Here is a 24,203-nt window from a genome sequence, read left to right as displayed (position 1 = left end):
ATCTTTGAATTTGAGCTTGGTGCTTTTTGAACCTTTCAGTGTTTTATGAGCTGTACGGGAGGATCAGTCCAGGAAAGGCATTCTGATAAAATCTCACACCATCTCCTAGTTTGTCTCAGTTTTGGTTTGCTTTGGTGAGTCTGCCTGCCTTTCTGGGCCCACAGACTCAAACAGCTGTGAGTGTGTCTAAGGCGGACTAACCGAAGGCCTCAGCGGCCCCGATCTCCGGCGGTACTGAGACCCGTTTGATGAAAACCTGGGGGAGTGGTTTGTTGCAATCCCAATAAAGACAACATGCGTCACCTGAGATTTGGTGGTGGGTGAGGACGAGGGACGAGCTGGACGTCCGTTCTCGACAGCGTCCACGTCGTTCTCCTTTGTGTCAATCTGAAATGGAGATGCTCGGAATAAGACGCTGGCGTTCACACACTGCACACTAACCTTCATCGCACTGCTGTCGTACCTTGTAGTTGTGAGCGCTGAGGTACTTGAAGTGTCCGAAGCAGACGTGAGACAGACAGACCACAATGGTGACGATCAGCACCACGAGCGTGAACATGGAGGTCGGCGTGTCGAAGCCTGAGAGCACATTAGCAGTTAGCTATGGTCAGCAAATAACAACTTCCTGTCGCGAATACTAACACATCATTTTTTTAGTTCTGCTGGATTTAAAACAGCTCATCCTTTCACCGAGGGTGTGGTTAACTTCACTAAAGGAGTCACCTCAGAAAACTGCCTCACGTTACCCCGGATTTATCGCCTATTTGTATCCGACCAGGTGAGAGTGAGGTTGAACCATGACCCACAAATGTCCTCTGAAAACACCGGGCAATCAGTGTGAGGACAAGTATGGTTAACCACATTTACTCGGCGATGCTATCGAACGCCATCCACGGAGACGACATCTTGTCATCAGGGTGATAATAGCCAGTACCCACTGGCAGGACTGTCAGACCCCCCCAAAACGATAGAAACATTTAAAAAATCCCCCCCCGCCAGAGTTTTACTTGGTCTTGGTCTCGACCTCGACAGACTTTGGTCTTGCTCCCGCTGTCTCCCTCTTGTTGTCTCAGATCGACATAGTGGTCGGAGATTTGGAGTCAACAGTATCCATGACACACAACGAGAGCGCTTTGCAGTGAATCAGAAGAGTCGACTCCCATTGAGCGAGAGCCGGCAACTCAATTAATTTCCCTCCATATTGTGGCCAATCACATGCGAGGATATAGGATAATATCATTATGTGAAAAACAGAGAGGGTGATGGACGTGACGGTCACGTGGAGCGTGCGTCTGTCCTCTCAGTGAGTGAGACAGTGGACGGTGGTGAGGAGGGCTGTGCATCGCAAAAACACATAAATGTGCCCGAGACCTGTACACGAAGCAGCATCTGGCTGCAGTTTAAAGACTTTTTTGTCTCGGTCTCGTCTTGACTTCGTCTTGGTCTCGATACCCACTGGTCTTGGTATTGTCTTGTTATAGTCTACCCCCCCACCCCCCCAAAAAAAGCAACATGTCAGAAACTGCCTTTCACTGTCAGCACTTGTTATCAGTGACAAATGACCAGAACTGTTCAACCTTCTCATTGATCCACTAATAATGAAAACTACAATTAACTACATAAAAGAGAAATTCAGGGATTCAGAGGGTCGGGAGACTCGTAGTGTCCCAGACACTCAGGGATGCTACTGAGCTCTGCAGCTTCTTTCAGAAATATCCTGCAGTCATGAAGGGCGTCTCTGCAGAACAGCTACCTGCACCACTCGCATTACTTTATTGGACTCATCAAACGGTCTAAGCGGCCGTCCTAGGCGGCGCGGCAAGGAAGGTCTGACACAGCTGTGGTGGGCGGGGCTTACCTGTGCGTACAGTGGAGAAGAACAGCAGCCAGAAAAGGCAGAGGATGGGTGCTGCCACCACTTGGGTGACGGCTCCAGAGTGGATCTTCTTGTCCAGTTTGGAGGGCAGGTAAGCGTAGTACATGTTGTATCGGTCCACCAAGTGTTTCAGCAGCATGTACATCAGACCTGCGGGTGAACAGGTGAGCTGAATACCCCTGACGTCATGCTGGACCTGCTTTTATTCTGACTTGAGACTTTACGGGAACAGGAATTAGACTATTTTCAGCCACCGTCACACTTTACACTGACTTGTATGACTTCACCTGGATGCTAGTACTACTACTACTTCAACACCTGTACTGTTACTCTAAACATGTACTGACTAACAGTTACTGCAGTGCTGGACTGACCGAAGGGCACGATGATGGGGCAGGTGATGCTGTAGGCCATCACCACTGTGAAGACGTTCATCATCCAGGCATACGCTGCTCCGAACTGAAACTCGTAGGCCTGATGCTGTAGGGACGACAGACAGGGTTACAGTCAGAGCAGCGCCCCCTGTGGGCTGAAAGCTTTACCGCACCACCATAAACTTCTCAGTGAGTGTGTCCTCACCCTCTTGACGTTGCGGCGGTCGGCAGCAGAGCGAGCCAGGCACAGCCGGATCATGTACATGAGCAGGCCGGGGATCCTCAGCAGGTCCATGGCATTTCCGATGAATGCGGAGGCGATAACGTAGTTGACGAAGAAGGCGCCGTTATCTGGCAGAAAGACGCACCTGCAGAAACACAGTGGTTTTCAGTGAGCGGTAACAACCGTCAAACTGTAGGCTGGAAACAAAACATAACTCACTCAAATCGGACTTTAGCATCAGCCAGGAACTTCCTGTCAAAGAGCCAGCGGAAGAAAACGTCCAGACTGGAAAGCACAGACAGAAACGCTTTAGTAGAGGTCAAAGGTCAGTCAGGTTTCACACTCTTTAGAGCCACAAGATCTGTTACCTGCTGAGGCCGAGAGATGGCAACAACAGAACCATGAAGATCAGGAAGGTGTAACACTTATGCATGGTTGTCCTGTTTTCTCCAGACCTGCACACACCGACAGGTGAAACAGAAACTGTGAGATGGACGGAACCAGGAGCAAACCACGGGCAAACGGGGACAAAGCGTGGGCAAACGGGGACAAAGCGTGGGCAAACGGGGACAAAGCGTGGGCAAACGGGGACAAAGCGTGGGCAAACGGGGACAAAGCGTGGGTAAACGGGGACAAAAAAAAAAAAAGAAAAGAAAAGAAAAATGGGATGAAGCGTGCCCAATAACGCAGGGGATAAAAAACAAAACATGGCAAACACTGAGGTCAGATACAAGCGTCACTCGACTTTAATCATCACTGGGACTCTACAGGAAATGACTTTAAATGGGACCTTCGACTTATTTATTTCTAGTTTCACGGTGTGTGCTACTCTCACAAATAACAAAGTGATGAAGAGCAGCAGTGGAAGCAGCTGTACCTGGTCCAGTGAGCCTCGAAGAAAGCAGAGTAGTAGACGATGGTTGGCAGCAGAGCAGAGAAAGCCCAGAGCAGCAGGGTGGGGAAGAACTGAGTGACGATGGGGTTCTGTTCAAGAAACCAAGAAAAACAATTCATCCGACCAAACATCCACCCAATCAACCCAAACCATTCACCAACAAGCATTGATCCAAGCACCCAACAGACAGAGAGCACAGAGTCAGAGCTGAAGGAATCGGCCTGAAGCCGGACTATACACCTGCTTCACGCTTCTTACATTCAGATACTCGACGGGCTTGGTGACGTTGAACTTGTCCATGGTGGAAATGATGATTGCGGGCGTGGTGAGGAAGAAGAGCAGAATGAAGAGGATGCAGTTGATGACAAAACAACGGATCCACCAGGAGATCCCGCCCAGTGAAAGGTGTTCCCTACAGGAAGGAACACAGAGTCAGCTGATCTCAAAGGGCGCATTTATTTGTCCAAAGTTTCAGGTGGGCGGAGCGTGCGGACATACCAGCGGACATTCTGTGGGTCGGGTGCGTACGAAACACTCCAGTTATGAACGTGAAGAACCTCGCTGAACTGAGAGGAACGTGGCTCCTGACGACATCGACACCCCTGAACCTGACAGGCGTTAAAGTCCTTCAAAATGCTGAGAAAAGAAGAGCCGTGAGCAGAGGTGAGGTCGAAGACATGACAAGGATTCGAATGTGAGGGGTGTGGCTAACGTGAGGTGGAGGCAGGTGGGACATTTCGTTAGAGAAAACTATAAAAACCATAAAATATTTAACGATCGCCAAATGAGAAGTTTCTGAGGAGAAAAATAGGGGGAGGAGTCTGAGACAGATAAAGAGGAAGTGAAGCGAGTGGCTTACATGGCAGTCATGGCCTCATTCTGGAAGGTGACAAAGGCCATGCCCAGAGGCTTGGTGTGGACCTTTTCCTTCTCCTTCCTGTACTCCTCCTTGAGTTTGGCCTCCCTCTTGGTGTAGTAGCTGACCGCCTCCTCCTGCAGACCACAGAAAAGCATCAACAAACTGCCACCTGACATGCTAACATTAGCACGTTAGCATTTGAATTATGTGGGTAAAGCTTGGCGATGTCATGACGACTTGCAGGACAGGTGAAGTAACCCTGAAGTCCAGCGTGCTGCTCCTGGACTCATCATTCTGAGTACCAGCTCGCCATTTTCTGTATTGGCGGCATTTTAACAACGGAAACACCACAACATAACGCAGAGACACGCGACGCAGGACAAAATCATTGCGCAGTTGATGAACTGAAGGGAATGTGCAGAAACGTCGCTGTATAATGAGCCCAGCTAGGTAGTTAGCAGCTGCTGATGTGACCGCGCACGGTTCTGCCATGGGGGCGATGTCTTTGTTTTTACCTCCTCACAGCCAGCGATGGCGCAACAGCAGAGGTGTCCACAGGGCTTGGGGTTGATCATGGTGGGAACGTGTTCTTTAGCCATCAGGTCGGTAAAAAACTTCTTGCTGCGCTCCGTCTTCTTCCTGCAAAACACGAATGAAGTCATCAGGTGACGACGTGGAGCACTTTCCTGCTCGTGTCATATGCTTACTCCTCGGCGCACTTTAGCAATAACGATATTTGGAATGAATGTAGCTTGTTTGCAGCTCTGGAGGCCAGGATCACTGAATTGGAGACTGGGCTTCACACCCTCATAAAAACCCGTAGTTAGCCAGGCTCCTGTAGCCGGGGCAGCTGAAGGTAACGTAGGCCATGCTAGCTGACCAGACTTGAATTTCACATAAGGAGCAGTTTAGTTAATCAGAAGACAAACAGGTCTGGATAAACCTGCTAAAAGAAAAAAAAAGAAAAAAAGCTGTGTAGCGACAACAAGCAATGTGAATAAAAACAAACCTGGGTTAAAGTTGTCAGCAATGATTCAACTAAAGTCTGCAATTTGTTTTTCATTGGCTGTGGCTCTGCAGCACAGATCAAATCATCAGTCTTCATGTAAACACCTGTGATTGGTTGTGCAAAAGGTCAAAGGTCTGCTTGAATCAGTTTAGAGCAGCAAAAAATTTTCTTGGAAAACTTAAAAGAAAAAAGCTCCTATTTACAGTATTTTATTTTTCTGATCTCTGTCTCTCTTCCACAGCATGTCTTTATCCTGTCTTCCTTCTCTCACCCCAACCAATCACAGCAGATGGCCCCGCCCCTCCCTGAGCCTGGTTCTGCCGGAGGTTTCTTCCTGTTAAAAGGGAGTTTTTCCTTCCCACTGTTGCCAAAGTGCTTGCTCATAGGGGGTCATATGATTGTTGGGTTTTTCTCTGTATCTATTATTGTAGGGTCTCCCTTACAATATAAAGCATGTTGGTGCTCTATAAATAAAATTGAATTGAAATGATTTGACTGCTGGAGATTTATCGGGTCCAACTGGTCGATGTGGAGTCAGAAACAAGGCTTCTGGAGCGGAGCTGAACATGACAGCAGTAATCTGTATTTAGATTACTGCAAGGTGGAAAAGACAGAATGCTTGTGAAGAGCTTGGAGATGTTCACACAGCTCAGGGGTCAAAACCAGCTGATCGATGCATTTCTACTTATAAACGTGATGCGTTCAGAGTCTCACATTTTCATGCATATGAATGATTACTGTGTGGGTGTGTGAGATTTTACTCCCAGCATGCACTGGGCCTCACCTTTCAGCGTTCAGAGCCATCAGTTTGGCCACGTTATAGCAGATCCGAGCCTCGAGCACCGTGCAGTTCTCGTACGCCTGCCTGCAGGACACAGAGGAGGCACACCACCATCAGAACAAGCGTTCGATTCCTGCACCCTCCCACAGCAGCGCTGCAGGACTCACAGCTCATAATCATCCTTCTTTATCTGATGCTGGGCCTCGTGCAGTGTCTGAAACAAGCTGCTTTAGCCCTGCCCCCTTTCACTTTCATCTGACTGGCCATGTGCCCCAGATGACCATATTAGGGACATCCCTTCTGAATGAAACTGTGATAAGCTGAGTGTTCAGGGCAGACTCATGGGGGTTACACTCATCATCACAAACTCGGAGCAGGAGAACAGCTCCGTGCAGTCACTGACAGGAGAGCGTGGAACTTACTCAAAGTGCTGTTTGATCTGACTCTCCTCGGCATACTTGGAGATGCCGTTGATGAACAGAGTGCGTTTCACCTGCAAGACACAAAACTGGGATTACCGCACGGCTAAGCGCACAAATGCCGCGTCCTCAGAGTTCACGGACTTCCTACCAGGTCGTCCTCCTTGTAGTGCATCTTAGACGTGTGCCTCCTCATGCTGTAGACGGTCAGCAGCAGATACATGAAGGCAAACGTGGTGTGCAGCCAGAGCAGGTTCGTCCTGCAATGTAGCAAACCCCCAGATTACACCTCTCAACAGGAAGGTTCACAAGCTTTTACTCTGTTAATCACGGCGTTGTTTCCTGCAGATGTTTCAAAGCAAAGAAGAAGATATGAAATCTCACCCAGACTTCAGGTTGGCTATCGTCGTGCGTCCGAAGCTGTAGGCGTTGTTTTCTGGAAGAAAGCAAAGGTCACATGAAGCCCGAGTGTGCACGAGTGCTTTTCCTAACATCAGCCATTGCATCACCAGATGTGTGCTGGTGGACTTCCAGTAGTCACGGTGTTTATAGTGGGAAAGCTTGAAGTGGAGCTTTATTGGCTTAAATGTCGTTGTGTTGCAAAGACAGAAATAAAACGCAGCGTCTGAGTCACTGAGCGACGTGTTTATTGATGGTTTCATATGCCCGACTCAGCGTGACTTCTTTAAAGCTTCGTCCACGGGTGTTTCTGAATCCTCGAAGGCCATTTCGCCGAGCGGACGCCCTCCATGTGCGTCTGACAGGAAGAGCTTTTATTGTTGACACCCCGCCCCTGGGTCAGCACAGGAAGTCATCATAGCCGCTTTCACCTCCTTACCTACCGCCTGTCACTATGACAAAACCACAGCACGTTTCTAACACGGCACTCGTACTACAGACCAGATGGGACCGAGTCTACCATTAGCCACAGTCTACAGGGCGCAGGGCGCCTACGCCTCTGACCCCACCCACTTTACCTTCTTTGGAGGGTGGTCCAGGTGTTCCTCGGCTGAGGAAAGCATCTTTACTGATAATTCGGACTAAAACATTCAGACAGAAGGCGAGAAGGCGGTGAGTGACACATCGAGACCCGAGACCCTCAGACCGAGTTGCTCTTACCCAGAAGGTCTCCAGAGAAGTTCACGGGCAGGACGATGCCGACCGAGAGGACGCCGACCACGACCAGAAGGCCGATGATGTGACGCTGGAAGGACAAGTAGTAAACGGCGTCTTCGCCACACTTCTCACGAATCTCCTCGTCTCTGCGGCAGAAACAGGAGGAGTCACGGTCTGTTCTTACACTGGGAAATCTGAGCGTCTGTGATGAGTTCACAGTCTGTGGTAACGATGGGACAGTGGAGCTTTCGGTCTGACCGTGAAAGCGAGAAGCCGTTTCCTCATACTCACTTTATTCTGAAGATGGCCGTCAGCCACGAGCAGAAACCCTGAAACACAAACAGGAAGAAGACGACAGCTTTACAGCAAGCGAAACGACAGTGAAAGCCCCGACTGTGCCTGGGATTCCTCATCCTCACAAGCCGCAGGTGTGCAGGCGAGGCCAGTGGGCGGGGCCTCAGCTAACAGTTAGCGGTCGCAGCTCAAAGTACCCAGAGCTGCCGAGCTGAACAATGGCCGATGGATTAGGAACACAGATCACAGACGTACTCTGTGTCCTGCTTTAACCCTGTCACGCATGAATTAAATTCTGACTGAGGTTGTCATAATTCATCCGTGACAAGGTTAAATAACAATAATTACAAAGAAACACGTCAAACATCTGTAGTAACATTAAATGACCAGCAGGTGGCAGGTATGGAGGGACACATCAGTGTCCAACGTAGTGGTTTATGTGCAGGTACACCATCAACACTGACACGGATACAACAACAGCCTTTGAATAGCTGTCCACTGTGGTGGCCGCTATGATGACGCCAGATGATGATGATGTGTGTGCGTTTTGTGAGTTCTGCCCAGTTTGGATGAACTTTGACCCTCTGTCAGCTAACGGCTAACTGTGGCGGAGCAGGAAGAGGAGGGAGTGATGAAGGTGTTCTTACGTTGTCTCTCTGGTCGAAGTCAACAGAGCTGGAAACCGAGGTGAGGCGTTCATAGCGGTCGGGCGTCTCCGAGTGCATCGCCGAGGCAACACTGTGGACACAAACAGGAATGTTAGTATGGGGCCCTCTGACCTTTGACCTCTGTGTGTGACAGCTGGTAAGACTCCAGAGTTCCTTTGAAAATGAGTTTCGAGACACTAAACACAGACGACGGTTCACCTGGATCGGCACGCCCGCGGCGACCCCGCTCGCTCGATCGCAGTGACCCCGCGCGCTCGACTGAGCAGCGACCCCGCTGTGGTGGCGACCCCGCTCGCTCGATCGCGGCGACCCTTCACTGGGTTCAAATTGACGGATTTGGGAGAAACGGCTTAGAGCCAAACCGTCGGCTCAGCTGGAAACGCAAATAAAGATCTGAGTCACGTCTATCCAACAATAGCTCTGTGGCGGTCGGTACAGCAGGAACTTCAAGCTTCAAACCGCTCAGGAACCAGACTTGATCCACCGGACCTGCTACCTCACGTCTTTAACGGTTTCTACGTGTTTCTGCCTCCACTGTCACAGTTTGCAGGTTAAGGACTAAACAGCAGAGTCGGGGGGAAAGTTCAGCGATCTGAAGTCTGTAAACGGCGTTACAAAAATCCAGCCGACAGAAGGAAACGCACAGAGGATGACGGCGCCATTTATACTAGGACAGGAAGTAAAACTGAATACAGAACAGGGACAACTAACAAAGTAAAACAGGAACTAAGCGACAATAACTCGGGAACGTCAGACACAAAAACCTGACACGGGGAAACACACAGGAGGAATGTGAGGGAACTAACGCACTCGAACACGACAACAACACGAAACTAAGAGCCAAACGGAGAACAGCTGACATCACAACACACAAGAACTTCAGAGAGTCGGGGTCCAGAACTGCAGGACCACCACGTTTACACAAAGGTGGGAATCACCATGGCAACCAGTGACCCCAATAATGATCGGCTGTTCTGTAGTGCTGACATCTTTAACGTCGACTACGTTTGCTCTTACGTCTTCAGTTATTATCGTTTTAGCTGCCGACTCTGAGCGTGGGCGTGGCTACGGCACGTTGGGCTACTGAGTCATCTAGCTAGCACGTCACAGGGGTCCACATACGCGGGTAGCCGTTACCTTTTCACCGGCTCATAGTTATCTCTGTCGCGCCTTCGGCTGAGTTTGACACAAACATGGAGAGAAGCGTGGAGTGGTGTTAGCATCACAGCAGGTAGCATAATTAGCCATTTCAATGCTGTAAAAACACAGTGTTCATGTGCTGCGGAGGGCGATTAGTGCCTCACTGACACAGTTCAATGTGCCCCGTGGGAGAAATCTGATCCATCTCTTCTTAATAATATGGCGCATGGCAATGAACCATTTTGCCTAAATAGGAAGCCCACTTTGAGCCAAACAAACACAAACACAACAGGAGGATTAAAGTGTTGCAGTTCAACCAAGTGCCAAGCAGTTCAAATGTTATGTTTTTATAATTAAACGCTTAAATGTAGCGAGCAGGCTGCTGCGGATAGATCTGTGCAGTCTGTTGGCACTAATAACCTTCCATACAGAAACCCAAACAAGCACAGACTGAAATGCAGAAAAGAGGTGTTAGTGCACCAACCAGAGAGCCCGTTAATCAAACCAGAGGAGGTTAGCAGACAAACCAAACAGGGAGGAAGCAACAACAACATACTATTCCCGCTCCTCCAGGTCGCTGAAACGCTTCTTCAGTCTTCGGGAGAGGAAACAGAAAATAACAAGGAGGTGATGCCAGTGAGAGGGAAACAACCCTGATCAGGTCACACAGCAGGAGCGCATCACGCCCACCACCGCGTTTACACATGGACGCTCAAAGATAGACGCAGCCGCCATGATGTCACTGCGAAGCCTCGGGCTGAAGCTTTCTGCTAATGCCGCCTAATCTTACTGCTAAAACACGCTGTTAACCAATGAGCATCGAGTCAACCAATCAAGGAAGAGTCCCGCTGAGTCGGAGGCTCAGTTTCTTCTATATAGTCAGACTTTTTCCCCAACCAGCGTCGCCACCTGCTGGATATTAGTGAGAACGCAGATTTAAGGAGGCTTCACCTGTCAGATCTTGGAGGCTACGTCCATCTTTAATACTGTCGGTGTTTGTTGGGGGTAGACATGTTACTTGAACCGTGTTTTTACTTGTTCATTGTTAAGTCAAATTGTTAAATGTGTCATTGTGTTTCTTAAATTTGTAAGTCTGAGTGCAAATCTATAGGATCAAGACATTCCTTTGTCTCCGACCACCTCTCCAGCCACTCAGGGGGAGGTTTTACTGCAGATGCATCCTATCTGACAGATCTGTTTCTTGTGTGGTCGGCTTCCTGCCCTTCTGTGGCTTCACTGTGTCGTGCACGGTGAACCAATACAGGAAGTGAACCATATATTGGGTGTGGGGGAGATTACCATTTTGTGACTAAGGATGTTGTTAGAAACAGTTGGAAGTCAGGCACGCACGCACACACACACGTTCTTGCACATGCATACAGATGTTTACACACACACACACGTACGTTCTTGCACATGCATACAGATGTTTACACACACACACACGTACGTTCTTGCACATGCATACAGATGTTTACACACACACACACGTACGTTCTTGCACATGCATACAGATGTTTACACACACACACACGTACGTTCTTGCACGTGCATACAGATGTTTACACACACACACACGTTCTTGCACGTGCATACAGATGTTTACACACACACACACACACGTTCTTGCACATGCATACAGATGTTTACACACACACACACACACGTTCTTGCACATGCATACAGATGTTTACACACACACACACGTTCTTGCACATGCATACAGATGTTTACACACACACACACACGTTCTTGCACATGCATACAGATGTTTACACACACACACACGTTCTTGCACATGCATACAGATGTTTACACACACACACGTTCTTGCACATGCATACAGATGTTTACACACACACACGTTCTTGCACATGCATACAGATGTTTACACACACACACACACACACACACAGAGTGCCTTGTCTTAGAACCATCTGGGGGTTTACGGTGGGAGGTGCTTTTGCTGTGATGTGTATTGTGTAAACTGTTTTCCCAATAAAAGGCAGCAAGCGGAGGCCGGATTTGGGGTCAGTCTGGATTCAGAGTGCTTCCTGAGACACTGGCCGGGGCCTCCCTTGCAGCAAGTAAAAGATGTTCGTCTTGTTTTTGTCGTTAACGAGAATACGTTTCTAAACCAGCGGGTCCTGTGGAAGCGCAGACCCAACATTCATATTCAAATGTGGCTTTAAAGCAGCCAAACTGTGTGTGAGCGCCTCCTGTCTGCAGAGCTTCACTGATTCTCGGGTTAATATAACAGCTCACTGATTTCAATGTAGGAAACCTAAAAACAGACAGATTCTAAACTGTCTTTGGTTCACACATCAGAACGATCCATCTCTCAGCTTCCAATTCTTCCTGTCTCACCTCAGGCCTGCACATGTTTATTCGTCACACAAAAAAAAGACTCAGCTTCCTGGACGTCTCCGGCACCCCGTGTGACGGATTAAGCCCGTGAAGCTGTGGTCCAGCTCTGTGATGAAGAACGTTTACAGACTGATTAACCTTCATTTACCTGTCAGCGTCGGTGACCAGCGCCAGGCGGCCATAATCCCACGCAACCTTCCGTAAAATGGAAAAGACGAAGAGGAGCACCTGAGGAGGAAGAGGAAGGAAAAATGGTAAATGGCCTGTATTTGTATAGCGCTTTACTTAGTCCCTAAGGACCCCAAAACACTTTATACCACATCCACACATTCACACACTGGTGATGGCAGCTACATTATCCACTCTGCCATAGCTCGGCTACAGACTCAGCACCCGAGTGCCTTTATTGTGATCTCGGGTGACTTCAACCATGTATCACTGGACAATACACCAACATTCAAACAATATGTGGACTGTCCCACCAGGGGAGAGAAAACTTTAGACCTACTGTATGCTAACGTCAAGGATGCATACAGCTCCTCCTCCCTCCCCCCACTTGGTAGGTCAGATCATAACCTGATTCACCTCACCCCCCGCTATGTGCCAATTGTGAGGAGGGAACCTGTGACCACCAGGACTGTTAGGAGGTGGTCAGAGGAGGCCTTAGCAGAACTACAGGGCTGTTTCGAGGTGACCGACTGGGAAACACTCTGTGAGCCTCACGCCGAGGACATCAATGGGCTTACTGAGTGTATCACAGGCTACATAACTTTCTGCACCGACTCCATTGTTCCAGCTCAGACTGTTCATTGTTACCCAAATAACAAGCCGTGGGTGACTAAGGACATCAAAGCCCTCCTCAACAACAAGAAGAGGGCTTTCAGAGGGGGCAACAAAGAGGAGGTGAGGAAGATCCAGGTGTTACTAAAGGACAAGATCAGAGAGGCTAAGGACAATTACAGGAGGAAGCTGGAGTGGAAACTCCAGCAGAACAGCATGAGAGAGGTGTGGAGGGGCATGAAGACCATCACTGGATTCAGGCCAACCAACAGCAGGGGAGCTGAGGGAGGTGAGAATAGAGCCGACGAGTTGAATCTGTTTTTCAATAGATTCGACACCACAGTGTCTGCTCCCACCCCCACAACCTCACCTGCAGTCAGCCTGGAATCCAGAGCCACACCACTGTGCCAGCCTCTCTCTTCACATGAGTCTTCTGATGACTCTGCGGTGGTTGGATGCATCAGCAGGGATGATGAGACAGAGTACCGGGCTGTGGTCGATTCCTTTGTCACGTGGTGTGAGCAGAATCATCTGCAGCTCAACGTGGCAAAGACCAAGGAACTGATCGTGGACTTCAGGAAGACCAGGAAACACTTGACCCCTGTTTCAATCCAGGGGGTCAGTGTTGACATTGTGGAGGACTATAAATACCTTGGAGTACACATTGACAATAAACTGGACTGGGCTAAAAACACCACAGCACTTTACAGGAAGGGCCAGAGTCGTCTCTATTTTTTGAGGCGACTGAGGTCCTTCAACATCTGCCAGAAAATGCTGAGGATTTTCTATGAGTCTGTTGTGGCCAGTGCGATCCTCTATGCTGTTGCATGCTGGGGGAGCAGGCTGAGGGTCGCAGATGCCAACAGACTTAATAAACGGATCCGTAAGGCCAGCAATGTTGTGGGGATGGAGCTGGACTCCCTCAAGGTGGTGTCGGAGAGGCGGATGCTGTCCAAGATAAAGACAATGTTGGATAACACCTCCCACCCACTCCATGACATGTTGGTCAGTCACAGGAGCTCGTTCAGTGAGAGACTGAGATTACCGAAAAGCACCACTGAACGACACAGGAAATCATTCCTGCCTGTGGCCATCTCCCTGTACAACGCATCCACTTAACACACTGTTTGCTGCTACAACTACACATGTTTCTTTTCCAGCTATTTATTTATAAGTGACTTATGTATGTATGTATGTATATATATGTATATATTGTACTATTCTTAGTTAGCATATTGTCTGTCTTGTCTTAATGTTGGTTTAAAATGGAGCACTGTAACAAAAAATAATTTCCCCCAGGGATCAATAAAGTATTCTGATTCTGATTCTGATTCTGATTGTAGCCACAGCCGCCCTGGGGCGCACTGACAGAGGCGAGGCTGCTGGACACTGGCGCCACCGGGCCCTCTGACCACCACCAGTAGGCAACGGGTGAAGTGTCTTTCCCAAGGACACAACGACCGAGACTGTCGGAGCCGGGGCTCGAACCGGCAACCTTCCGATTACAAGACGAACTCCCAACTCTTGAGCCACGAAATTTCCGGGGAAAAAAAAGCAGAAATTTCACATCAGTGAACACAAGGAAAGCGGCGGGGCCAGACGGCATCACCGGCCGTCTGCTGCGCTGCTGTGCTGACCAGCTAGCAGGTGTGTTCACTTACATCTTCAACGAGTCCCTGGCGAAGTCTGTGGTCCCCACATGCTTCAAAAGATCCACCATCATCCCTGTGCCCAAGAACAGCAAACCCTCATCCCTGAACGATTACCGGCCAGTTGCACTGACCTCGGTAGTAATGAAGGTGTTTGAGAGGCTGCTGAAGAACATCATCTCCTCCCCCATCCCAGACACCACAGATCCGCTGCAGTTCGCCTACAGATCCAACAGATCCACAGAGGATGCCATCGCCCACGTCCTACACACCACTCTCAGCCACGTGGACAAGAAACAGGGTAACTATGTGCGAATGCTGTTTGTTGATTACAGTTCAGCGTTTAACACAATAGTGCCCTGCAGACTGTTCACAAAGCTGAGGGATCTGGGACTTAACAGCCGTCTGTGTGCATGGGTGTTGGACTTCCTCACTGGCAGAACTCAGGTGGTGAGGGTGGGCAGGTGCTTCTCCAACAGCATCACCATCAACACAGGAGCACCTCAGGGATGTGTCCTCTCGCCACTGCTCTACTCCCTCTACACTTCAGACTGTGTGGCCACCCATGGCTCCAACACCATTGTGAAGTTTGCTGACGACACAGTGGTGTTGGGTGCCATCTCCAACAACGATGAGGCGGCCTACATGGATGAAGTGAAGAATCTGGCATCGTGGTGCCAGGACAACCACCTCCAGCTGAACGTCAGCAAGACCAAGGAGCTGGTGGTGGACTTCAGAAGGGGTCAGCACAGAGACTACAAGCCCATCATCATCAATGGAGCTCCAGTGGAGAGGGTGCAGTCCTTCAAGTATCTTGGTGTCCACATCTCCTCAGACCTGACATGGGCTGCCCACATTCAGGTCCAGACCAAAAAGGCTAGGCAGCGCCTGTATCACCTACGACAACTGAGGAAGTTCAGGGTCTCTCCAAAGATCCTCAGGACTTTCTATACAGGCGCTGTGGAGAGCATCCTCACACAGAACATGACATCGTGGTTTGGGAACAGCTGTGTGAAGGACCAAAAAGCTCTCCAGAGAGTGATCCGTACAGCAGAACGCTGCTGCAGGATTGCTCTCCCCCCGCTTCAGGACACCTACACCAGGAGATGCCGGACTAGAGCAGATACTGAAGGACCCGTCCCATCCTGGCAACAAACTGTTCCAACTTCTGCAATCTGGTAGAAGGTTCCGCATCTTCTGGGCAAGGACAGAGAGACTCAAGAGGAGCTTCTATCCCCAAGCCATCCGTGCCCTAAACACACACACCCGCCCTCTCACATCATCTATAATTGACTGAGACAGGACTCTTCCAGACACTAAACCAAGGCACAATGTACATTTCAAATTCCTTTAATTTTAAATATGTTTATATTGTCTATCCTGTAAAATAGTCAGATGTCTATTCATATTAATGTACAGAATTCACCTGCTTGCTGCTACTACTGCACATTCACCCAATGTATGTATGTATATATATATATATATATATATATATATATATATAAATAATGTTTTTCCTCTACACCCCCCCCAGTTTTTTTGCACATGTCGAGGAGCGTGTCAGGCTACATTTCACTGTGTGTTATACTTGTATAACTATGCATGTGACAAATAAAGGACCTTGAACCTTGAACATCAGACTTCTAACGGAAAAATCCTGCATGCTGCTCTCAGTTAGAGTTCAAAGGTCACTGACACCACCATGTCAGGAAGCCCTCCAGCTGATCTGTGATGTTCACACACTTTGGATGACAGTGTTCTGTCACGTGTGAGCGTGTGTGTTCACGCCTAACGCCAGTGATGCGAGGACAAAAAGGGAGGCGTGTTTATCCTCCGTGTCTGCGGCGGCAACTCACCAGGAAGCACATGAAGTCGAGGGCGAGCACGGTGGGCACGCCGCCGAAGGGCAGCCCCTGCAGCACGGTGCTGCGGATGCGGGCCGAGTAACAGTAGTCTTTGTACTCGCCGTCGCCATCGGCCGAGCAGTTCTCCTGACCGCTGCACGCGTGGCTGCTGGTAATCGCCATGGTAACGATCAGGGCTCTGAGCATGCTCACTGCCACATCCTCGCAGAGAACCTGAGGGAGAAAAGAGAAGAGATGTGAAACGCTTGCTCTCATGAGGGAGGAGGAGCCACATGACCGCCTGAGATGAGACGGTTGACCTGCATGCGAGCATGCTCAGTACGGACCGTCAGATCTAACAGCTGTTTTAACACACGGTAAACAAATCTGACCTCTGGTAAACTCGGTGGGATTTTATTCATTCAGCTTTCAGAGGACCGCCTCACGCCACCACCAGGGGACCGCCCTCTCCCCTTCCTCGGCACCCTCTGCACACAGACCTCCATCTTCAGAGGTTTTCGGGTCACTCTGTGGTGGTTGGATGAGTCAGAGTACCCGTGATGTCACGTGATGCAACGACTCAGACTGATCACAAGCTCAGTAATGTTGTGGGGGTGGAGCTGGAAACCCTTAGGGTGGTGTCAGAGAGGCGGATGTTGTCCAAGATAAGTACAATGGTGGACAACACCTCACCCCCACTCCGTGAGGTGCTGGCCAGTCACAGACATTACCCATAATGCACCTCTGAACGACACAGGAAGCCCTTCCTGCCTGTACGCCTCCACTCGATGCACAGCACACGGTGCAGCGGTTACAGCCTGTTTGATATTTCGTGTGTGTGATGTACTCGGACTTTTATAACGAGCTGTCTGTTATAATTTGTATTATTTACAGTAGTTTGGTTGTTACCGTGACCACAGAAGGTTAAAGTATCAGGAGCTCTCTGCAGGCCGACCTCATGATGGAGTCCTCCTCCGTCACTTCACCTGCACTGATCCTGGACCAGCTAATGGGATTTTAAGCTTTTATCCGTCGGGCCTCGCTTCCACACGTGCACAAACGTTTCTGTGAAAGGTTCACACGAGTCTCTGCTGATCACAGTTATGTCACTGAGCCAGCGACGGCCCGAGATCGGAAATCTGCTCTGTTACCGTGTCCCGATGAGATCAGCAGCAGTGGTTCAACGGGCTGAACACACACACACACACACACACACACACACACGTTTAAACTCATTAAAGCTTCAAACGGAGGAAGTGACACGGCTCGGTGTCCTCCTTCACACATTACAGCTGTTGGAGCAGAGTCAGACACTGGGAGCAAAAAACATTTCAGCCAGAAAAATCAAGAAGTGATGCTGCAGGTGACCGCAGGTGTGTGTCGCTCACACACACCCACTCGTATTTACTCATCATTACCTTCAGCACACTGACGAGAGAAGCTGGCAGAGCTCACTACATTTCCCAGCATGCCCCAGCAGCGTCACAGCTTAGCCTACTGATCCCGTTGCTATGGTTACCTTGACTGCAGTCCTGGCCTAGATTTTACGGCTCAATGAGGGCGCTGTCGCTGATGATGTCACAGTTACATCACAGAGCTGGGAAACAAAGGCGGGCCAGCGTGATTTCACTGCTGACCTGGAAACGGTCTGCTGTGAGGGGCGGGACGAGTCACATCCAATCAGAGGCCCCATTACAAACAGCGAGCTCCAGCAGAGACGCGTCGAGGTCCTCGGACAGGACTGAAACTCGTTTCATCCGGTACCCCTCACTCAGACCCAGGCCAGGGCTGACCCAGGGGCGGGGTGTCGACAATAAAAGCTCTTCCTGTCAGGTGACCTGGGTCAGAGGAAGCCGGGTCTGACCGGGCGACCTCAGGTCAAAGTGAAGTAAAAGCAGACGAGTTAGTGCCACTGAACCGGGAATCTGAACGTGCTTCACGCACACATGAGAGCACCTGATGAGTCAGAGCAGCTTTCCCCCTCAGCGGCTCCTGATGCTCCCGAACAGGATGTAACAGGAAGTCCTCAGAAAAGACAAACAGGAGGAACTCTGAGTCGACTTTCCAGGAGAAAGACTTAAAATCGAGTCCCCGCCCTAAAAGTGCACCTCTGAGAACATTTTCATGACAATTCATCCAGAAGGTTCTGAAATAAACTGAACCAATCACACGGCATCTTTTCCAGAGCTTTCCAACTTCCTGTCCACCGCGCCTGACGTTTACAACCCCAAAGACGGGCGTAGAACAACAACACGTTAAAGGCAGTAAAACGCTCCACACTGCTGCGCTCCCAGCCTGAGTAACGCACGCCGCTTCAGTCCGAAGAGCTGAGCACGCACGGATGTGTCTGCAGCGTGATCAGCTGTGATTGGCTGTGAATGTGTTTTTAGTGCACACTCTGCTTCCAGGACGAGTTTCCGAGTTTTCCCTGAGACCCTCCGCTCCGGCTTGGATCAGATCCAGAACCTGCAGTGACATCTGCAGCCTGCAGGAGGCGCTGGCTCTGCTGCTGCTCTGAGCGCGTGCGGTGACGGTCTGATCTGGAAAATTCCTCCGGTGCAGCGTCACTCAGAGACCCCCCTCCTTCCCTCCCTCCTCTCTGTTGCCATGGTGATGCAGCAGCAGCATGACTCATCTGAAGCCTCCATCAGAGCTGCAGTGCAGAAGACATCCACCCAAAAACACCACCTCTGCCTCCACCCGCCGGGGTAAAACAGCTCCTGCATCAGACCTGATTACAGCCAATCCTGTGGGTCTGTCCCCCCACCATCCTCCTCCAGCTGTGTGTGTGTGTGGGGGGGTCGACTCTGGTCTCTCACACACACACACACACACACGTTGGTTTTCTATCCTCACAGGTGCGCTGTCACGTTCTGTCTCCTGTTTAGTTTCAGTCTGACGGCGTCCTCGCGCTCACATTTCACCCTCAGGTGCACCAGGCGTGCTCTGATGCTTTTTTTACAGAGCTACAAAAACAAGGAGAGCACGAATATTATGGGCTGCATCATAGCTTCAATAACACAAAGGAATTCTGTGTCATTGAAGCTGTGATGGTCCACTCGTGTGAGCTCAGGCTGACGATGATGAAGGATGTGCGGCAGGTTTGGAGGTGCAGACACACACTGACCTCCAGCATCAGCTTCACACACACTCTGAGAGAGCGTTCCTGTTCATGTTATTCTGTCCACCCTCATTTCCCCTCACAGAGCCACAGGAGCAGACATGTAGCTGCAGACGTCTCCACAATGGAGAAAGGAAAGAAACATCTCACCTTCAGGTGACACGCTCAGGTGATAACGATATAAATCACAAAAATTTAACATTTTCTGTAAATTCCTGGAGTCGAGTGTTTTAACGATGCATGAAACGATACATTTTTAGACATAAGTTGTAACGGCGCCGTTTCTTTGTGAGTATTTATCACACGGCGTGCTGCGGGGAAAAGCCTGTTCTAACGTTTGAGTCTACGGTTTATTTTAGAGCACCTGGCGGCTCTTTTTTACTTCTCATCTGTAAACACTCTGCATCTTTCATGTGATTCGGTTTATTTTGAAAAGTCTCAACAGGATCTTGAGCTTTATTGTGAAAGGTTTATGTGGAAAATAAACAAGCGGACACGCGATGGTCTTATCATCGTTGTTGCTAACGACGACGCATAAAAACAGGCGCTTGTGCGTCCGTAGTGTTTATATTAAATCTAAGAGAAAGAGAGAACTTTAAGAAATGAATAATAACTACAGGGACATCAGAACATGAAAAATATTACCGCAAACAGTTTATTTTGCGACACCACGAAACAAACGATAGATGTTTTTATATCGTTACATCGAAACGCCCTACAGTCTCTCATGTTTATTCTTTATTTCTGTGTGAACCTGCCCGCTCCACCTGCCCACTCCACCTGCCCGCTCCACCTGCCCGCTCCACCTGCCCGTCACTGTGCTCCCACTCATTGACAATATAGGATACTTCTATTCTATTCTAAAGAGGACCCGACCTCTGAGGAGGCGCTGCAGTTTTAACAGCGACGGTACGATTTTCACCTGCAGACAGGTGTGTGACGACGTCAGCGAGCAGACATTCCCGTGAGGCGCCGCAGAGTTGGAGCCACACGTTACCGAAGCACACGGCGGTCTGGTTCTCCAAAGGCGCCTCAGACTGGCGGGCAGCTCTGGTTTTACCCGGATCACAGTAACAGGTCCGAGTGGGTCACGGCCTCTGTCTTTAAACAGGAAGTCAGGCCTGGACAGGAAATATCAGTCAGCTGATTTTTGACCACGTCCTTTCTTCAAACTGTCCACAGGCAGGAAGTGACACGTTTTCCCTGACGTGATGCTTACCATTCATGAATTATTCCCTCTCATTCCAGTGTGCTTAGGCATAATCCTGCTTCTCTCCAACTCAACAACATCCACCCGACCATCCCGCCGGGCCGTAAAACAGCCGCCACGTCCTGGCGAGGCCCACAGACGGCTGTGAGTATCCCACAGACTGCACAACATTGTGATGTCACCCGCTAGCTTGTAGACTTGTGGCAGCCATGATCCCCGCCCACCCCATCCAATTAAAATCAGAATTAAATGGAAGCCATATTATTGGTCAGATGATGTCATTAACATACTCCGGCAGCTACAGCCACCTGTGTCACCATCCACCTGTCAGGCAGAGGCCCCGCCCCTGACAGAGCAAGCTTTAACATCATTTAAACAGCTTGAGTATCAGGATGTAAACGTGTTTATTTTAACATGGAGTCTATGAGGACGAACTCACTGCTGCCTCTGCTGGACGTCAGAGGAACTGCAGGTCACTGAGAGCTTCCTGCAGCTGAGACTTCAGAGGAACGCCCTGTGACCCCCACCTCACGGCCTGTGACTCGTCTATCAGGGCGAGATCAGAACTCGCCGGCGTCTGCGGCCCTCAGATAACAGCTGAGCACGTGCGTGGTTCAGATTAAGCTCCTATGGTTCAGAGGCTGACAGGAAGTGTTGCGCTCTCAGAGATCCTGCACTGGTGTCGTCTGTCGGGAGGTCGTCCACGCAGCAAAACAAGCGGCCCCACTGATCATGTGACGGCGTCTGGAAGCAGATGTTTTTCTGGGCAAATGATAAAAGTGAGCACGGTGAACCTGGAGGTATCAGGCTGCCGCAGAGCCCTCGGACCCCTGTGTGACATCACGGCGAGGCCCATCGGACCTGTCGACAACATCAACGGCCACCAGCAGAGCGCCCGACCTGGGAACCAATCAGCTGCAAGCTGAGCGCACAGCAGCCCGTGACACCTGTGTGCTCCTCCCCTGTTCTGCCTGACCCTTCACAATAAGAGCAGGTGAAAAAAAAAAACATGCAGCAGAGCAGACAGGTGATGTTTCCACGGTAACCTGCTAACAGCCTGTGAAGTGTGACCTTCACTTTCTGCACACGTACGCCAAAACATTAAACACAGTTTCTGAGGACGCCTGAATGCCTCACAGCTGCAACTGAGCAACAAACACCTCCTCCTCCTGCTCCTCCTCTGGCCTCCTCCTGCTCCTCCAAAGTTTGTGGAGTCTGAACGCTGCAGCATCGTCTCCATTAGGGACGCGCCTACTTGTCGCTGTCACTGCTCGGTCCCAGACTCACTGGTCGTTTAATCTCATCGGTAACATTTTAATCGATCCCCAAAGACGGTAAATTATTGTCGTAGATGCTACGCAGCCATCTGCCACCAGGTGGCGCATCATTGTTGAGAAGCGCCATAAATCTGTAATCTAGTCCTGATTAGAACGAGATCGCAGGTACAAGTGGTGGAAATGAGCTTTCTTTGAACAAAGGACGAGCTCCTCCTTAGCGATAGGCCGAGGAGTCCTTATGGAGGTGCTCGGAGCAGAGCCGCTGCTCCTCCACATCGGAAGGAGACGGCTAAGGCTGCCGCCTCCTGGGTGAGGGGTCCTGACTGGGCTGGAGGAGGCGACAGGGAGGTCCGGGCTCACTGCTGACTTCAGACCAGCAGGAGGAAATAACTGGATGATTTATTGTTTAGTTATTTTAGCGCGCATCATTCATAAGTCAGCATTCATCAGTCTAACGTGTGATGTTGGTAACACAGCATCGTTACTGCAGGATGTGATTAAAATGCCTTTTTGATCTTTTAAGTTAACCTTTCTCAGATTGAACGTCGTATCTGAGTGTTTCTGAGTTTCAGACTCGTCGTTAGTCTAGTTTATGTTCCTCCCCTGACCTCCGTGCCTCAGCAGGAGGACTGTGGAGGGGTCCACGTAGTCAGCTCGCCAAGACCCGGCTGCTCCAGTCTGATGAACCACAAACACACGTGTTTCTGGAACTTTGGTTTCACCGCCACTTGTTCCTGAGCTGCTCAAACGCGCATGTTTCCTGAAACCTCACCAACTCCCCATCACTCTCCTCGGGAAGAAACAAGGAGAGGGGTTTATTCTTCCGGTCAGTCTGAAGAACACCTGGAACATCTGCACGGCCAACACTGAAGGCTGAAGTATTACCACATCAACACTACAGTAACACTCAGGTCTGAAGGTTCAGACCAAACTGGGGGTTTTATTATTTGTGTTTGACTGTGAGGAGCAGGAGGAGCAGGAGGAGGTGCTCTCAGCACTTCATCAAACCTCTGCAGGCTGTGTTCAAGCTCCTCTCTGCTTTCATAAAATGGGAGAAAATTCTGGAAGAGATGCCCCCGCAGCTTCCTCATCGAGCGGCCCATCATCCTCCTCCCGATCAGCACAAAGAGCCGGGCCTGCCCGATCGTCCGGAGGCTGATCGATTACCACATTTATTGATTGGTGGATATCGGGCCGTTGGCAGCAGCTCCTCCGGCGGACTGCGGCTCTCTGACCTCGTTTGTCTCCGGTTTGCGGCCCGGATGGAGCGGCGGGCCAGGTGCACCTGCAGTCCGGCCTCAGAGCCCCGCAGCTCCCGGACACAAAGCCCGAAACCAGGCTCTGAGCTCTGCCAGGGCCCCACCGGGACCGACGCCTGGCGTCCTCTGCGCACACGTTATATAACCACCTCCACCTCCTCCACCAGCACCACCCACCCCACCCCCAGACACCGAGCCGGATGGATGCTGTCCGGGCAGCAGCGGCCTGCGCGAGCCGCCCAGCACATCAAACAAAGCCGCCTCATGATCAATTATCCCGATTAGAACAAAGCCGGTACCTGCAGCTCGGCCTCCTCCTCCTGCTCCTCCTCTCCGCTCCTCTCAGGGTAGATTTCTCCGCAGGAAGCAGCACAGCCGTTAAATCCTCACAGATCCGCCGCTCCGGCCCTCCGCCGAGCCTTCATCCCGCAAACAGCTCAAAGCAGCCGAAGGAGCGGCTCCTCTCGCCGGGTCACAGCCACAGTCCCACCGCAGCAGCGCGCCTCTCCGCTGGCCTCACGGTCCGCTGACAGCCGCTGCTGCTCCGCCGGCTGTCGGTGCTAAAATGGAGGCGGTCTGTCCGGGAATAGAAACGGGAGGAGGAGGAGGAGGGGCGGCGCTTCCACTCGGCGCCGACAGAGGGCGACAACACCCGCCCTTCAAAATAAGAGCGCTCGCTGCTTTTATTTTTCAGACTTTTCTCTGGTTTCACTCACAGATAAAGACGAGAAACAAAACCTCAGCACAGCAAATATTACATTTATGAGACAGTGCAAGCAGATGTGTGAAGGAAAGAGAAACACCGACTCACAGCAGACCTCAGACCAGGGGCGACTCTAGGATCAGAGCTTTGGGGGTGCTGAGCACCCAGAGAGCTGCCCAGCCAGGCAAGATAAACCCGTCTCTGTCAGTCCCTGCATCCTTAAATGTTGTCCCGAGTTCCCTCTGACTGTCTCCTTGGTGCATTTAAGCCCCTGTTCCTCCTTGTCCTCATCGTCTGTTGTCTTCATCTCCGTTATCAGTCATCATAATTTTACCCTCT

At 50.4% G+C, this 24,203-nt stretch overlaps 1 protein-coding gene across 6 annotated transcripts in view; it reads right to left on the bottom strand.

Moving 5' to 3' along the window:
• Positions 1 to 23,760, bottom strand: part of LOC101465644 (mechanosensitive cation channel TMEM63B) — a 28,355-nt gene extending 4,595 nt beyond the window's left edge. The window contains exons 1-24 of one of the 6 annotated variants that reach the window (XM_076885332.1): positions 23,461 to 23,760; positions 16,307 to 16,528; positions 12,170 to 12,249; positions 10,211 to 10,249; positions 8,494 to 8,584; positions 7,844 to 7,881; positions 7,556 to 7,698; positions 7,414 to 7,476; positions 6,821 to 6,872; positions 6,588 to 6,696; positions 6,440 to 6,510; positions 6,021 to 6,101; positions 4,743 to 4,866; positions 4,228 to 4,361; positions 3,867 to 4,004; positions 3,627 to 3,780; positions 3,351 to 3,457; positions 2,842 to 2,928; positions 2,693 to 2,758; positions 2,456 to 2,618; positions 2,251 to 2,356; positions 1,859 to 2,026; positions 464 to 579; positions 304 to 387 (exon numbers count right to left, since the gene is read on the bottom strand). In XM_076885332.1, the coding sequence (XP_076741447.1) occupies positions 304 to 387; positions 464 to 579; positions 1,859 to 2,026; positions 2,251 to 2,356; positions 2,456 to 2,618; positions 2,693 to 2,758; positions 2,842 to 2,928; positions 3,351 to 3,457; positions 3,627 to 3,780; positions 3,867 to 4,004; positions 4,228 to 4,361; positions 4,743 to 4,866; positions 6,021 to 6,101; positions 6,440 to 6,510; positions 6,588 to 6,696; positions 6,821 to 6,872; positions 7,414 to 7,476; positions 7,556 to 7,698; positions 7,844 to 7,881; positions 8,494 to 8,584; positions 10,211 to 10,249; positions 12,170 to 12,249; positions 16,307 to 16,501 (2,409 nt within the window). In that variant the 5' untranslated portion in view covers positions 16,502 to 16,528; positions 23,461 to 23,760. Of the gene's footprint in view, positions 1 to 303; positions 388 to 463; positions 580 to 1,858; positions 2,027 to 2,250; positions 2,357 to 2,455; positions 2,619 to 2,692; positions 2,759 to 2,841; positions 2,929 to 3,350; positions 3,458 to 3,626; positions 3,781 to 3,866; positions 4,005 to 4,227; positions 4,362 to 4,742; positions 4,867 to 6,020; positions 6,102 to 6,439; positions 6,511 to 6,587; positions 6,697 to 6,820; positions 6,873 to 7,413; positions 7,477 to 7,555; positions 7,699 to 7,843; positions 7,882 to 8,493; positions 8,585 to 9,651; positions 9,691 to 10,210; positions 10,250 to 12,169; positions 12,250 to 16,306; positions 16,529 to 16,686; positions 20,081 to 23,460 lie in introns of those variants that run through there. The other 5 variants (XM_076885330.1, XM_076885329.1, XM_076885328.1 and 2 more) reach the window with 5 other exon arrangements.
• Between the last annotated feature and the right edge of the window lie 443 nt (positions 23,761 to 24,203).

Source organism: Maylandia zebra, linkage group LG6 (assembly GCF_041146795.1).
Source record: "Maylandia zebra isolate NMK-2024a linkage group LG6, Mzebra_GT3a, whole genome shotgun sequence".
Lineage (NCBI taxonomy): Eukaryota > Metazoa > Chordata > Actinopteri > Cichliformes > Cichlidae > Maylandia > Maylandia zebra.
Note: the sequence above shows the minus strand (reverse complement) of the source record. Positions and strands in the feature narration are given on the sequence as shown.